The sequence below is a fragment of the Lonchura striata genome, chromosome 18, assembly GCF_046129695.1.
Source record: "Lonchura striata isolate bLonStr1 chromosome 18, bLonStr1.mat, whole genome shotgun sequence".
Classification (NCBI taxonomy): Eukaryota; Metazoa; Chordata; class Aves; order Passeriformes; family Estrildidae; genus Lonchura; species Lonchura striata.
The window spans coordinates 7,486,195-7,503,706 of NC_134620.1; the positions used below are offsets into that span (position 1 = coordinate 7,486,195).

Here is a 17,512-nt window from a genome sequence, read left to right on the forward strand (position 1 = left end):
CCAAAGGTCTTTTATATCACATTTATGTGTGAACAGAGATCCTACAACCATTCCATGTTATGATTTAGAGAAAAGTTTGCTGACAGACAGAAATGCAACACTTAATTTTTGTCTTTTGTTGCATTTTCCCTTGGTTGGTTAATGACACAGAATTAACCTTTTCAAGGAAAAAGCTTCTAAGACTCTATGGCTGTTGTCATTCCACCCCAGCATTGTGAGCTGGATTTCTTTAGGGAAAGCACTATGTCATGGTATCTTTCAAAAGCCTTGGCCACACTGACTATTGATCAATTTTTAACACCCTGCTCTTGAGACAGATGGAACACAAGGCACAGAAGAAATCCATCAGCTACAGAAAAGAATTTCTAATCCATAGATTTTGGTAAGATAAGGAGACAGACATTCCAGAATTTTATTCCCACCTAATCTTAGCCATTTTCATTTCAAAGAAATCATTATATGCTTTGTAGAAGATGAATTCATCCCCACTCTCTGCTTTTGCTCCTACCATGCTCTCTTAGGAGGCTGATTTTATATCTTGCAAAAATAAAACTTGAGGCAGCTGTCTTGTGTGCTTCTTTTCATAAAATCCCACGTGTTTATTTAAGTCTAATCCCTTTTATAAACAAAAAGCTGTTCAAAACCAAGTGAACAGCAAATATTGCCACAGGCAAGTTGGAAATAAGATAACATTACAGAAATTTCACTTTTTCTGATTCTTTCCTTAAAGTAAACAGTACCTTAGTGGCATAGCAGCTATAGTAAAGTGAAATTGCTGAATAATTTAATCCCCAGTGTAAAGAAAAACAGAAATGGAACTTTGAAGGTAAACATATCATTCACAAGAAGCAATTATTCTACTCAAAAAAACATGGTAGAGAACACAAACTACTTAAGTTCACTATGAGTAAGACAAACCAGAATTTATTAAAGCACTCATTAAGGAAAAAAACACAACAAAACACCACCACAGAAAATGACTGCACTTACCTTCACTATTTTTAGCAAAATTCAGCTTTATAAGTGATTTGGCATCTAGTTTCTACAGAAAATAAAGCATTAAAAAGATTAATCACAACAGAATGTAACCACGGAAATAAAAAGAAACTGTAGCATCACTGTTAGGACTTCAATGGTACATAATTTATTAATAATATATTGTTGGTTGTCTGAATTATCAGAACCCTGGGAATTCGAGTCACAGCCCACCAAAACAAGGCTCAGGGAGCCTGAGAATGGGGATATGTTTGTTTACAGGGCTCTATTTGACTCAGGACAGTGCTAACCATGGGGAATCAGTTCAAGGAGTTGCACAACTCTTAGCATAGACTGAAAGGGGAGCTGGCATGAAAAGCTAAGAGGCAAAGATCATTGCCACTGACCAGAAAGGAAAATTCAGCAGGGACCTCTGATGAAAGTCATAAAGCTAGCAAACCATTTTGGCAATCAAGCTCGATGCCTTTTCTGAAATAACTGTAATTTTCCTTTTACTCAGGAAATGTGCAGCAGAGCTCACATGACAGCCAGCAATAATAAAGAGAAAGAGAGGCACAAGTTCTCTAGAGAGGCATTTGGGGTAACAAAGGGAGTCCCAGGAGGGACTTTCAGCCCCTTAACCCCCAGGTAACAATTCCACTGAACAGGGAACTGAGGTGACAGCCAAGGCTGGGATAATGTTCTTCAGCTCTAGAGAGGACACTGCAAACTAAGCTACTCCACGTGCTCTCCCACACTTCATCAGAAGCATGTCTATGGCATTTTTCTGCTGCCCTCTCTCTGGAAGGGTTTTCTGACATGGGAAGAGCAGAGCTGTTGGGCTGGCAAACATATCTGGATAATCAGGCTGCTCCTGTCCTGCAGCCTTCCCTAAGACATGGAAGCAGCACACACCCCCAAAGTAACAGTGAGCCTTCAGTAACATGCCAGGTCTCCAGCCATTCCATGGGATCAGTGTGTGATTTGGGTACATCACTGGCAAGACAGGGCACATCACCACCTGGGTGACCTCATCAGCACAGCCCAGCAGGATGGTCAGGTAGTGCATGACTGTGGCACCCAGCTGGAGATGAAACAAGCTGCAAGGCTGAGTCAGGATCTGAGACTTCTGAAAAACAAAGCCTTTGATTGTATCAGCTGTCAGAGACAGTTTCACAGCCAAATGGATCCTTAAAAGCCATACAGCACAGGCCTTTTAAAAGAAACAATTGGTTCTCTTCTCAAAACATGCACCTGAAGAAATTAGGGAGGTTTTTATAACCCAGACAATTACAAGCAGAGATCTGCCAGCCCTGGTGCCAACATGCTACTTCAATCATTATGGCAAAAAACAATAAAGTGTGAAACTAAGTTAGTGGGCTTTCTGTGCCTAATCAAAATTCATATTCTTGGTTTACAGGGTACATGTTAAGACAGCTGGACTCATTCATTTATATGAAGGTGCTTCTCAAATTGCTCTCAACCAACTGGTAGGCTCATTTGCTGCCAGAAAGGTAACCATCTCTCTAATTCATTAGAGGAAGAGCAATGAGAGCTTGTAGAAATAAGATGGGAAGGGAAAAAAGAGGCCAAATTTGGTTATATTTAGTTATGTGATAGAGACCAGTATGACTGCTTTTCCTTAAGTGGATTCTCAAAAAAAAAAACCAAACACCCAAACCACTCTAGTATCTGCCCACTGCTGGGGTACAAAGAAGGACAGCAAAGGCAATAGCAGCAAATGGCAGTCTGAAATTAATAAGTGAATGCAGAGCTTTATTTATCTATTTATCTTCTTACAAGAACAAATTTATCAAAGAAATAGCAGGGGAACTGCAGAGTTGCCAAAATGAACATCTGATCCTGGACAGATCTGTTCAACCTAAACAACTATTAACACAAAGCAGCATCCATCTGTGCACATGTTGTGCAACAGCCCAAAAATTATGTTTCAGCAAAAGCTTCTTTAGAAATACAACCAGTGGAAACATAGATAATTTCAAGAAAGGTCCTTAAATTATCCTCCTGGCAGATCTGAGCTACACTCAAAACACATGAACATCTTTACAGAAAAATGGAAATAGTTCAGTAAGAAACAGTTCAGCATGATTGAAGATTCAGATTTATACCTTGACAGAAATTACGCAGAAAAGACAGCCTAAACTGCTATGCAGACTTTAAAGGTAGCAAAAGCTGCAGTGCACTTTTCATCTGTCACCCTATGATGTATTGTTAGAAGTGCTGTCAAGTCCTCGGACTCTCACTCCATGCCCAGGGAAATAGTATGGTATTTCAGGTCATATCTTTCCATTATATGGAAAAAGGTTATTTTTCAGCCTCAGTTACTCATGGTGCATCAGCTGCTCATGCTGGATCTGCTCCCCACAGAGACCAGCACTTACACAGTCTTATGTCAACAATAAATAAAAAACGAGTGACTGTCATACAGGAGTTGAAGTACTGCCTAGAGTTAGAAGTCTATAGTGAAGTGCTGTATGAATATTACAAACTTTTATTGCCACAGGCTGGCCTTCTATCAGAAGCAACCTTGGCATGTCAACTCATGCCCTTTGGAGCAGCTCCTTCAGCTTGCGTGGCAGGGCAAGAGGGGGATTTAGTATTTTGGCAAAGGAAATCTTTGGAGCCTCAGAACAGCAAAACCAGATGATGATGATGTGCTACAATGGACTGCTCAATGCCCAAGACCAGGCTACAGGATCTGCCAACTGCACACAGAGCAGCCACAGAGGAGGGAGCCCACAACCAGGACTTCCAGGAGGTTCAGTTCTGAAACTCCTACACATTACCCAGCAAAGTGTAATAGGACATGATATAGGCAAGCTGTGTAATATCATTTTTTTCCTCTCAAGTTCTTCATTTCACAAGAAAACAGGATTATCTTGCATGTGGGTGAATCTCCTTTTATTTATTCTCCGTCAAAAGTCAAAGCTTTCCAAGCACCATCACACAGTTTGTTGCCATGGAAATGACCGTTATGCCACAAACGGGTACCGATCTTCACGGGAGGAGACAGCAGGAGTGAATGAATCCTAAAATGAGTTAAAGTACTTCTTTTCATGTATTTTTTATTATTAATAATGCCTAAGAGAGAATAAATATTACATACATAGCTCAAGTTCACAACTATTTTCAACCTGAGTTTCCCTGATACACACCCACCATCCAGTTTCAGCCACGCTCCAGTTAAGAAAGCAAGAGGAAAAAAAAGTGTTTATTAAAAACACTTGATCTAATTAAATTCTAAATTCCTAATGACAATGAAAAGACCACAAGCATCTGCCACTTCCCTTAAGCAGAAATAAGAGCCACATATTCCCTTCTAAAAATATTTTATGCAGAAATACTGGAAAGCAGACGCATTTCACGGCACGTAGTGCCAGCTGCTCCACAGCAAGGAAGGGCTAAAAAAAAAAAAAACAAATGCAAAACCGTGCGAGCTCTTTTCTCAGCTGACTCCTCTCTCGCAGGCACACTTCCACAAAGGCAGCCAAGGCTACTTTTGGCCATGACCTACTTTCCTGTGGCAGCGAGCAGCCCCAGCGCCCCGCGCGCTCTCCTCTGTCAGCTGACAGCCCTGGCTCCTGCGGGATCCCAAAGGGCAGCATCCTTTATTGAGAGCCGGGCAGAGGTGGTGACGCCACCGAGGTTAGTGGGGCACTGTGGCAGCTCGCGGATGGAGCGCGCCGATTGTTTCGAATTAAATCATTCTCTGTCATCGCTGGGTGTCTCATGCAGATATGACCTACAATCCCCATGCATCAATTAGTTACACTCGCTGAATCTCTTTGGTCTGTGGCTGCACGTTCTTCTTGTTAATAAGGCTCTGACCCTGTTGGATATGCACCAGCCTGAAAAGCAATCAAAAAGGGCTCCACTGGTTCTCTACCCACACACGGGCAGGGTTGGTGACGTGCAGCAAGAGGGGTGTTTAGTAAAGACAGACTTTCCCATCCTACCAACAGCAACTGAGTAAGTGTTCAAATGTTTAGCACGTGGGGATTAGACCTCCTGATCAGCCACACTGAACGGCCCCTGCCAGGAAAACACAAAAATCCAGGGAAGCTGGTATAGGGGTTGTGTGGCCAGATTTTGGTACTGGGGGGCTTACAGGGGTGGCTTCTGTGAGAAGCTGCTGGAAGCTTCCGCTGTGTCCAGCTGGCTCCAAGATGGACATGCTGCTGGCCAAGGCTGGGACAATGAGAAATGCTGGTAAGGCAGCTGGGATAACTTATTTAGGAAGAAGATCTCTCCTGGCCTTTATCTCAACCCATGAACCCCCAGTGACATTTTGTCTCCCCTGTCCAGTTGTGGAGGGCAGTGAGAGAGGGGCTTTGATAGTGCCTGGGGTCCAGCCATGACCAACACTATAAATGGGGAATAATTAATGTGTCACATCTGAACTGGCTGGTAATATGAGGTCAAAAATCATACAGAGTTGGCATGGCCATTTGATAGTTTTTCATCCCACCAAATCAAGAAACACAGAGTTACCTCAAGCAGAAGAGAAAGCCAGAACAAATACTAATATTGAAATGCAGTGTTGCCTACCAAGTACCAAGCTTAGCTTAGAAACAGCAAATGAATTTTGTATTACATTCCTTGGTTTCTTTAAAGATGAGACCTGTTACATATAACTTTACATACAACTTCCCATTTTAAGAAGCCTCCTTACAATTTTCCTTGCTATAAAATCTCCTCCAAAAAGTGGGGCATGAGTTCAGTAAATAGTACTGGAATAACTTCTTGTATAATGTTACTTATTTCAGATTTTGTAAATGGATTTAATGACAAAGGGCATTTGAAATCCTCAAGCCTACACATTAGGGTTTGCAACAGGAAACAGCAACACTGTTTTAACAAAATAAGTCATCTATATGTATTTTAACACTCCATGAAAAATTTGGGCTCAGCAGTCAAGAGGCCAGAACAGTCTCACAATTCCAGGTATCATTTCTATGTTTAATTCAACAACAAAAATGCTCAGTATTTATCACAGCTGCCCACCTAATGCTAAAAAGATACCCTCAGTTCACATTCTTGGATGAAACTGCTGTTTAACTGCAGTCTTTGTGTACTGCTGAGCTAGAATGGAAATGGACACAGAAGATCCTTCATTATGCACTTCTAGACCACTATATTTACATATTCAAAAGTTAATTAAACTGACACCATATGGTCACCAAAGCCTTGTCCAGAGAACCATAAAGATATGCTTGATAACACACATAGTTCTCAGATACCAGCAATAATACTGCTCTATCAAAGAGCATATTAACAGAAATTGCCATGAGAAAAAGATACGTAGCTGCATTGCAAGATCAGGCCTGCAGTCTTAATGCAGTCAAAAGTCTACCAATCCAGAGATCCACAGCCAAATACAGCACAGTTCAAGGAAAATAAAGCTTTACAGAAGCACCAAAAATCTAATCTCCAATTTTAGTGAAAAACAGGCAAGGAAAGATCTGTGGGAAACCTCATGCTGCATCTCATTTAAGGCTAGAGCGCTTCACAGCTGCTAGTTTTTCAAGTGTCACAGTCACAAAATCTCATCCAATGTGCACACTTACACCAAAACACAGAAAAGGGAAAGAAGAGACCATCTGTTCAGTCTGTAAAACCTAGATGTAAATACTTTTTTGCTGTAATGGACATAATGCATTAGAAATAATGGTAGACAGGTTTATCTGCCTGTGACCAGAGGTGGGTTACTGGATCGAACACTGCCTACCACCACCGCAGTCATCAAGGTGTGAAGGAGGAACAGCAGCTTGGCCAGTGACTCATGACACTGGAGGGTTTTAAATGTCATTTTTTGATAAAGCACTTGAACAGTAACTAGAAGCAAAACTCATATTATTTTGCCCTCACTGTTTCCCAAAGATACAGAGAATTGAAAAATAAATCCCCTTTTTAGAACAGATAAAAGCTAACTCTTAGTAGTGCTGGGTGCACTACTGTAAAACATACAAACAACTCTGGAAAAGAAAGAACCAGCTATCTATGTTTGTCAGCAACAAAGGAGAGAGAGGGGAATTTTCAGAAAACGCAACAAAAGAAGGAGTTATCTGTAAGGATACAACTCACTGGGATTTTCATCCCCTTGATCGCCCCAGTGTTTTATGACCATTTTGTTACAACACATGACTTTGTGGTCATTCCTCAGGGCAGAAACCATGTCCTCATATGTTTTTATCCAGGAGCCTTGAAAATTTATGGTCACTAGTCAAATATTAACTCATTTAGACTGTTGACTAAAAGCTAATAATTTCTGAGGTCAATGAGGTAAGACGACACGGCTCAGTTGCTGCATATTGAAGAGTTCATCTCGTTCAAAGCAGATTCTGGGCATTTGAGCAGCAGCCTGTGTCTGCTGCCCCAGACAAAAATGCACCTGGAGAGAGATGCTTAATGACAACAGCTGTAACCATCCGTGTCTGAAAGGAGTCTGCTACTGCTCACAGAAATACAGGCAGCAATATTTAACTGGAAACAACAAAACAAAGAGAAAATTAAGAACTACTGCTCATCCTGGCTAACTCTAACTTGTATCTGCTTCTGAAATGACCCAGCCTACCAAAAGAAAATGCAACAAATTCTCATTTTCTCAAAGCACCCTTCCTGTCTCAACACATACACTGAAATGGTTTTTGGTTTTACACTATCATGTGTAATAGATCAGATATTATCAAAGTATTTCAGGAAGAGATTAGAAATATTCCCACCACTGTACCAGGCATTCACACAGCATTTACTGTGTATGATTAAGATTAAGATGTTCAAAGAAGATATATTAAAATTTAACAGATGTGGAGGAGAACTGTGACCATGTAGGGTACGGAGAACTTAAAGGCATGAAGAACATCTGAGAGGAGAATACAAGTCTCAACAACAGAATGTCAAGAAAGCATTAAATTCTTCCATGTGAAACACACAGCTGTAAACACTAACAGAGTGTTTGGTGCAATTTTGGCACCAATACAAACGAGACTAGGCTGGTCAAACCCAAAATTTACAGAAGATATGTATCAGATGAAAAACCATCAGCAAAAGCTCTCAGCAGCCATAGCAGGCAAAAAGCAAACACTGGTTCAAGACAGAGCACGCAGTTTGCAAAGCAGACTGAGAGAGCCAAAGACCTCAGAGAGTCTTCCAGTCTTCTGTTCCTAATCATTTCACTCCTCTTTCTGCAGCACATGAAAACCAAGATGGATTTGTCTGAATCATTTTTCAACAACAAAGCTTCCCTTGGCTTTATTTCTGTAAGCTTTGTTCTCTGTTCTGTAATAAGCTATTATTCACCCAGAACAAACCTCTATTCCCACCCCAACTGAAACTTTTCTTACAAATAAACAAGGAAAAAAACCTAATTTCAAATATATAGGAAAAATATGCTAAGTTAAACAAAAGGTGAAAAAAGGGGGCAATTGACATTTAAACTTCTGCAATATCTGAAGACCTGACTGAGTTGCATCAGACAAATTAAGAAATATACTTTGAATTTCAAAGCTGATGTGCTGACTTCTTCTGACATGTACGTGAAAGGAGTTCTCTAGAGAAAAATTAAAATTCTCATTTATACATCACTCATATTACATCCAAATGAGACCTGATGTTACTGATCCACCTAAATGATCACTCACTTCCAAAGCACCAAGGAGAAAACGACTTGGATTTCAGGTGCTATGCTCTGATGTTGAGGAAAAAACAATGTGAGAGGGATATGACTCACTCCTGAATTTCACTCAACGAAAATTATCTCAACTGGTCAAACTATTTAGCTCTTAATTAGACAGTCCCAGCACTCTAGATATGGACATAGTCTGCCTGTGGAAGTCTCCACAGCATTTTCCTGCTGGTATTTTGTATCCAGACAAAAGATGAAAATGCTCAAAGTAAGCACAATCTCTTTGGAAACAGTAAGCAAAGTGAACTTCTCAAGACAAAAAGGTGAAAAAGCACAAGGAAAATCCGACTCCTGCTTCAACAAGCCATTTTAGATGATCATCGGAATCATGAGGTAACATTACTACCAGGTTACAGAAAGGTCTCAACAAACACTCTGAAAATGCATCCCAATGCACATTATCTACGGCTGTTGCATTTTTCTGACAGGGCTACACTGCCATGAAAGAGGGCACCTTCAAACCCCAGGGTTTTGTCTAATGACATCCATTATTTGCTGCTCATTATCTAGAAACACACCTGGAACAACACAATTAAAGGAGCAAGCTGCAGTAAATTACCTCACAGACCATATGAACTGATTTAAAAGCCATTGTCACTGTAGATTTAGCCAGTAAGGTCACATGAAATTGGAACTTCTCCTCCTCCCAGTTCAGGCCTGAGATTCATACCACTTGACTCAGGGTTGGATGAGTTTTGTCTATGACTGATCTCAACACCTCTGACTCAGTAATGTGTGAAGCTCATCCAACCCACTTTCAGGAATCCAGTCCTGAAACACAAGGACCCTGCACTGATTATGTGACAGAGTTGGAAAGCAATTTATAGTGAACCATAAAGTCCTGCCTGGAACTTAAACTGTAGTTTAACACCTGCTCCTACTTGATATTTCCCACACTGCTCACACACTACAGTTTCTTTATTCAGAATATTACAAAAGTAGGAAAAATACCTAAGCCCTGTTTCTCATTAAGTTTGTCCAACAGGTGAAGAAACAATTATCAATGTTTTCTATTTCTATCTCTATGCTTTCAAAATACAAACATGGTAAAAACACTTCTATGTTTAAGGAGTTTCACCTTTGCTCCAATTTCTGCATCCTTTTCAGACAGGATTTCCCTTACTTAGATAGCCAAAGACATTTTTAGTGCATAGGAAAAAAAAAAGCATTGTAAGGTTGTTTGTTCTTTTTTTAAGTGGGGTTAACAAATCAACAATAAAATAAGTAATCTTCTTCATATCCTCTTCATTAAACCAGGTCAACAAGCTTCACTGCAAAATCAGTAACTGATTTCTATGGGATCTGTGAGACTCACTGAAATCTACTTGACCAAATTGAAAAGAATGATTTCAACAACAAGATGAAGTAACAATACTCATCAGCATTTTGAAGATAAATATATTTAAGGAATGTATTTAAGAATTATTTTCCAAGTTTTGAAATAACAGATGTAGTTGCAATTTTTTTCTTTTGTGGGTAAGAAGTTATAGGTTTTGAAAGTGCCTGTAATTATAATGGCAAGCATCATCTTACCAACCTTACTTCAAACAAATAATGGGAAAAAAAGGGCACTGTTTACATTCCTAGTGAGCAGTGCTGGAAGGAGAAGGTGTCCACAGCAGGCTGTCATTACTGCAGGGCATTGCAGGTACAAACTCTCTGGTGCTTCCAAAGCCTGCATCAGACAGGCTTACTGCAGGAGCCAGGCAACTGTACTGCCATTATTTGATCATGTTAGTCATAATTTCACCCCAAGTCAGCTTTATTTCATAAATACAGGATTAAAGAGTGTGGGAGAAAAATAGCAAATATTTATAATGTACACAGAGCAAAGCTCTGTGTCCAGCTCTCTCTTTTTAAAAGACATATGTCTCACTGGGAAAAGTCAGAGACTTTTCCTTCTGACTCCAAACCTGGTTCTCATTTTCCATGTCAGTCGCTCTGCCTTCTATTGCTTCATTAAATGCACCAGACTCCTCTTTATTGTTATCTTCAGAGGCAGACCAAGCAAAAGTCTTTTCTAAACTGCAAAAAACCTCTCAGAATTTATTTAAAAATTCCTTCTTAACATAGTGATGCTTAAGAAAATGCCCTCTCTGGCTTGCAGGTCTGGATCCCAACCTTGCACAAGACAGGGCACAACACAAATTCTGCCCTGCCTCATTCAGACCACAAATGTGACTCTCAGTCTCATAAATCCACCACATGGCATCTTCAGGTCTCTTAACCTGACTCATAGGCCAGGATAAATTAACTGGACTGAATCAAATTAACTGGTTTCCAGTGTCCAAAAGAGTTAAATTCCCACAGAAAAGGGGAAAGCAGGGACAAAGACAGTAGCTACTTCTGGGACAAGGGAACAGAGATACTTGCCCAAGGTTACAGAGCCTTGATAGGGTCTGAAAGTACAGCCACAACAATCTGGCCTGCCCACACACAGTCAGAATGTCACTGAAGCAGAGTGGAAAAAATAGGTATTGACATCAGACACATTACAATGAACAGGAGGAAAAATAGCTCAGCCCACATAGAACATATCCATGCAACAAAGAAAACCAATTTCCTTGAAATTCCTGTCAAAAGGCACGCTGATCTATCATCTGTTCATATTTGAGATTCCAACTAACCAGACATGCTCTGGCCAACCTCTCTCCTTGAAACAGGTATCCTGAGCCCAGTTGGCTGCCTCATGTGAGCACGCTGGTCAGGCTGTCAGAACGTCACTACATGAAACCTCCTGGCAAGCCTGCAACTTTCTGCAAGCCCAAGAAGCCAAAGTGCTGTTGTCAGTAAAAAGGAATGAGCTAACTATCACTTTTCACTTTAATTTATGCAATTTTAGTTTAAGGATAAGCCAGGGCAGTGTCCTGACAAAGCTGACAGAAAAAGTGAGACAATGCGAACTGACAGACTCTAGTTCAGCTGTGAGAAATGCAATGCTTCTTCCAAAATTATTGGTGTAGCAGTAAAACAGGCATTTTTACCACAATGCATTGTTAAAAAGGGAGAGTGGGGGGAATAAATCTGAAGTTACTTTCTAGAATAGCTCATGGTAAATTCTAGACAAAGGTCAACAGTGATTTGCATTGCAGTGTTTCTTTAAAAACAAAGGCTAGTCCAGTAGTTTAGGATTCAGAAGAATTGGAGAAGACCCCTGTAGATCAGTTCACAGACATCCAACTAATAAAAGACTAATACAGTCCTACCCCCTGGAGCACAGCAAAGATAAATATCTTAATGTCTGCCAGGCTCTCCAGCTCTCCACTGAGAGGTTCACTTCAGAAATAAGGCAGAACTAGTGAGTGCCAAGAGTGCACCATTAATCCCCCATTTCCAAATAGTCTATTGACTTCTCTAAAGCATCTGTCCTGTAGCAAACCACAATTAGAGAAGTACAAGCCACAAAGGGTTTCATCACTATTTTTTACTTCAAGACAAATAAATGGAAAAATTCTCCAGAGCCCCATCACCAACCTGTGCAAAGTAACTCCATAAGTTAGTGTACACACATGGCATTGCAGCTCATCTGGCTCAATTCCTTTCTAAATAAACCCAGAGTCCTGAGTTTCTCCAAGTCACCAATTCATTACAGAATATACTTTCTGGTTTCCATGAACAAACTGCACAGGGAACAGAGGGCACACACACAGTGACAGATTCAACAGAGGACAGAACAGTCCAGAGATGCACAAACTCAATTCAACTACTTCCTCTGTCACCTACCTGGCACTCCTATCCCTTTTCTGCCCAATGCCACCCTACTCTTCCAAAAACCTGAGCTACCCTTCTGAGAAACAAAGTCTAATTACAATCCTTCTTTCAACCCCACTCTTCAACTTAGAGCTCCACAGAGCTGAATTCAGCAGGACTCTGTGCTATTCTGGAGAACAAGTGTCTCCTTTTTCTTCCAATTGATCTGGAACACCTTGGTCATGTGGAGGTGGAGCTGTACAGCACCAGGCCACCATGGAACAAGAGGAGGGAAGAAAGGGTTCCCCGGAACGTGATACAGAGGAAAAGGGAGGACACACATTGAGGAGAGCTGGAAGAGAAGCTCAAGTCTGGTAAGCCAACAGCTCTCAAGGCCTGACTTCATTTAAGCATTTATGGTTCACCAAGGATATTATGCACAATCTATCTCTCTCTCTCCATTACACAACACAGTCAGGTACGTTACACTTCTTGCTTAGCATTTACTCAAAGCAATTTTAAACCACATCATGGTTCACGGTCTCCAATGAGCTGCTCTGAGTGAAAAAAATTGAAAAACACCCCAAAACTCCCAAACAATGCAGAGAGCAGCAAGGTGGTGAGAGGCTGGTGAAACAAATTGCTGTAATTTCATTCCTTCTCAACAACACACTGGCCTCTTCACGTGTGAAGAAAGACCTTCATCTCACCATTGCACAAACACACCTGAAGGAAGATATTAAGTCTCAGGCTGTTCATGTTTAGAGTTTGGAATGTTGCATCTGTATTTAGCTTTTCCTCGTATCTGTGTGACGGGAAAATCTTTAACCGAACGCAAGATGTTGCAGAAGCAATCTCAGCCCCGAGGCAGCTGCAAACCTCCCCAATCCTGGGCAACGGCCGCCTCCCAGTGCCTAGAAAAGTAACTGCACACACTGCAGGAAAAGAAATCTCAGTTGCACAAGCAACAGTTCCTGCTTAAAATTTTCCTCTATACTCTCATAAACAATGCACTTTAACACACCAGAAAAAAGATAATTCCAGCGGGAAATGCTTCCTGTACTTCATGTTTATTCAGTGTTTTACCATTTCATGCTGCTACAGAAAGTAATTCCTTCATTATTATAATTTATGCAGAAACTCACAAAGGTTTCTCTCACAGTGAATCATCATGACAGAAGCTTTCTGAAATATACTGTCAGGATAACTCAAAAGGTTTTGTAGTGTAAGCTTACCATTCATATCACCTATTAATCTTCTTAATCTGCATGATGCCAAATATCCTTTGGGCTAGGAAACATTGCTGCAAGTTTAATCCCCGATGGAGAGGTGTGAACCCCTTGCCCTGTAGGGACCAGAATTGTGCTTATATGAGGCAGCAGGAGAGTATTTTCCATCAATGACCAGTCAGGCTTTCTGGGCAGCATCAGCATTAACAACAGTTTGTATTTCCATCTGTACAGCTGTTCATTATGTCACAGCTGGGAGGCAGGCAAGATACCCTAGGAGTTCATACAAATGAACCATTCACTCTGCCCTATTTACAATCAGATTACAAAACATAAATAGAAGTAATGTTCTCCTTTCTCCCACACATCTTCAAACCTGCACTCCCATTCGACTTCTTTTGCTTTCACTAAGGCATTTTTGTTTCTCTAACACATTAAATAAAAAACTGAGCATAAAGAAAGCAAAGCCATTATGTGAATCCACCCATCATTACTTACTTCTCCTGTGATTGGATTGGTTCCATATTTCTTTATCCAAGGTACAATGCTCCTAAAAAGAGAAGGGATAAAGCAATTAATGAAAAGCACCATCAGAAACTTGTACTGATGGCCATGACTGTTTTTGCCAGCTTGCTAAGACTAAGGGATGATTACACAGCTGTAACCATCTCAACAACACAAAAAATAAAGCAAAGTACAGACAAGAACTTACAGGATGTCAAAGACTGTCCCATCTGGTGTGCAAACTGGGTATTCAAATGGCTGCAGAGACAAACTAGAAAAAAGAGAACACACCCTTGTTAGCAAAACCAGGTGGAAATCACGATATAACTGGCAACACACTCAGCACCCCCTCTTAGGGATGCTTCCATAATCCTGGCAGCTCTTGGCTCATAGGTATGGAAGGCAACTTCCTGAACTACCCAATTTACAAGGATTTCTAAGCCACTTCTACCAGCTCTCTTCCTTCACTCCTGCACTTTCAGCAGTAAACTCTAAACAGAAAAAAAATAGCAGAAATACTCTTCAATCTGCCTTGATCTCTATCTTAGCAAGATGAGTGAACAACCAAGCACATTTCTGAGCAGGGACAAGCAGATTTGAGCCCTGCTGACACAGACTTGAAAGACTGAGATGTACACAGTAATTGTTCTGCATTATTTCATCAGTTGTGTATTCTTTCAGCCATCAGCTCCAACCTCTGCAGACACTGATCATGGGTCATGCAGACTGTTTCAGTTCTTACTCAACTTTTTCTTGCCACACTACTGCTGCAGCAGGCACAAGGCAATGAAAGTAACTGCCTCAGAAGAACATGGCTTTAGTTCAGTGTCAACAGCCTGATAAATAGCTGTCATTAAATAATGATAGTGTAAATTTGTTGTCTTACCTGCAGTGGTCAAATGATAAACGTCTAAAATTGGTTCGTGGAAGGTCTGTTTATGGAAAAAGAAAACCCACACAACAGATTTTAATAAATTCATGGTATTCTAGGTAACAAAAAAACATTTGAAAGTTACATATTGCTACGCAACCTGTGGCAAGTTATGGAAGACAGGGATAAATATCCTACAGCTTGCGAAAACGTAACTAAAACTTCTGAACTGAAATTACACTGCCGGGAAAGATCCGAGCAGAGCTCTGACAGTCAGACAGCGCTGAGTTTAAATGTGGTAATTGCGCTCAGGCTGTGCCCCAGGAGCGGGCACAGAGCCAGCGGAGGGCGGGGACGCTCCTGAGGCCAGGAACCGGCCTTTCGAGCGGTACCGGGGCTCGGGCCGCGCCCGGGGCCGGAGCTCGGCGCCCGCCGCCCCGGGGGTGTGAGGGAGCGGCCCGGCCCCCCTCACCTGCTTTCTTGCCGCCGTAGAACTGCGTGTACTCGGCGCACGTGATGTACCTGCGAGAGAGAGCGGTCACTGAGGCACAGCGCAGACCCGGCCCGCTCAGCCCGGCCCCCCGCGCTCTCCCCCGCTCACATTTTGTCCTTCTGGTGCTGCCGCTTGCCCATGGCTGCGGCCCGGCCCGCCCGGCCCGCGCCGCGCCTCAGGCCCGCCCGCGCCTTCCGCCGGGTGCGCCGCGGAACGGCCGCGGCGCGGAAACAGCGGCGGCGGCAGGCGCGTTCCGGGAACAGGCCGGGCCGGCTCGGCCCGCGGTCGGTGCGACCTCCGAGCAGCCTTCCAGGGCTTCCGCTTCTCTAGAACGTGTTTTCTTGCCTGGCATTTAAAATCTGTGTTCCTGCTCTGCTGGGCAGGGACAGAACCTCGCCCCCTACCCCCCCCACCAAAAAAAAAAAGGGTAGAAAAACTTGTTATCTTAATATGGAAACAGCTCTTCACAAAAAAGTATTTCAGTGTCTCTTCAAAGACTTAATGACAAGGAATGTACTGTCCCTTAGGACTGGTATGACCAGCCTGGATCCCTTGCCTTTAGCAGGAGGAAACCACCAGCTGTACTGGAGCTTTTACTTATCAAACACCTCCAAATCCATTCATGCTCCTTTTTTCTTTCCTTGTTAAACCATCACCCTGGCAGCTGCTCACACAGAGCCCCTGGAGTGACATCCATGGCAGTGGAGAGCCAGGCTCCCCTTCTCCCCAGAAGATGGGGTTCAGCTCCTGTTTTAATCCCATCAGTTGGTCCTTGGCTGCATCTGTGAGCACAAGGTGAGCACAACGTGCTCTGCTTGCAGGGGGTTATACTAAATTATTTCTGAGAGTCCATGATTCTATGTTGTTATGGTTCTCCTGTAAGGAACAGAATAGTTGTTCCCACCAGTGTAATCTAATTTACAACATTACAACTGGTTCTCACCATCAGACTCTTCAGCCACAGCACCACAGCTATTCCTTGTCCTGTCTGAGGGGGAAGGATATTATTTGTTAGATGTTTAGGGGAGAAACTGCCCTTTTACAAGGGTTTAAATACATTTAATAATTTCAATTCTTTTACTCAAAAACATTTCAAAGCAAGGCATTGAGGCACATCCAAACAGCAGGGCCTGCAAAGAACCAACACCTTCACTTGCTCCTTTCCCAGCAGTGAGTACACTCTGAAAAAGAAAACAACTTGATTTGTTTTCAGTGGCATTCCAAAAGCACTGCACAAGGAACATGGCCATAACTGCAAAAGCTCCCTCCTTGCTGCAGTGCAGGCACTCTGCTCATGGTGAGGGAGCCAGTTTGGCTGTGCCTGAGAGGATGAGCATTCCCACACAGCTCCTGCTGCCTCGGCCGAGATGGACTCCGGGAGCAAATGCTGGAGCTGCCCCCAGACATCACCAGCACTTGTCTGATCCGAGGAAAGATCACCCAGACAAAATCATTTATATCCAGACACGTTACTGTGATTCAGCCTGCACTGACATTTCTGGAGATGCCTGTGCTCTTCGCAATAATTCAAGACCATGTTTTTGCTTTTTGTTTTTTTTTTAAACCAATGCAATGTTCTTTTATTTTGTACTTACAAAAAGAGCCACCCCATTGTATCCCTCCCCCTCCCCCCAAATGCCTTTTACAAACATTGAAAAATTAAAAACCTGATGATGACATGTTAATTTGGTAGAATTACTTTGAAACATAGGCTTTGTAATTCAACTCCTACAAGATGACTTTGTAGTGATAGCCTGATTATTGGCCAAATAAAATTCCATATTACAAGTTAGCAAATTCTAGTACAAAAATAGTCCATGTGTTAGAACAGCCTCTTATTATATTCACAGGAAAGAGTCTATTGGCTGCATAATACCTTAATATTTATGAAATTTCTTTTTACGTGGCTCATTCATCTAATTTAATATAGTGTTGAGCCTCAATAAATCCTCAGGTAAAAAACCCCAAACAGGGTTAAATATGCTGTTCAGTGTACTCTGAAGTACTGTGCTTTTCACAGGACATCCAAGAAACCGCACAAACAG

The 17,512-nt window shown here is 41.9% G+C and overlaps 1 protein-coding gene across 1 annotated transcript in view; it reads right to left on the minus strand.

Moving 5' to 3' along the window:
- Nucleotides 1-15,671, minus strand: part of PPIL2 (peptidylprolyl isomerase like 2) — a 67,841-nt gene extending 52,170 nt beyond the window's left edge. The window contains exons 1-6 of the mRNA XM_021549965.2: nt 15,576-15,671; nt 15,447-15,496; nt 14,990-15,035; nt 14,312-14,374; nt 14,098-14,149; nt 991-1,042 (exon numbers count right to left, since the gene is read on the minus strand). Of these exons, the coding sequence (XP_021405640.1) occupies nt 991-1,042; nt 14,098-14,149; nt 14,312-14,374; nt 14,990-15,035; nt 15,447-15,496; nt 15,576-15,607 (295 nt within the window). The 5' untranslated portion in view covers nt 15,608-15,671. The remainder of the gene's footprint in view (nt 1-990; nt 1,043-14,097; nt 14,150-14,311; nt 14,375-14,989; nt 15,036-15,446; nt 15,497-15,575) is intronic.
- Between the last annotated feature and the right edge of the window lie 1,841 nt (nt 15,672-17,512).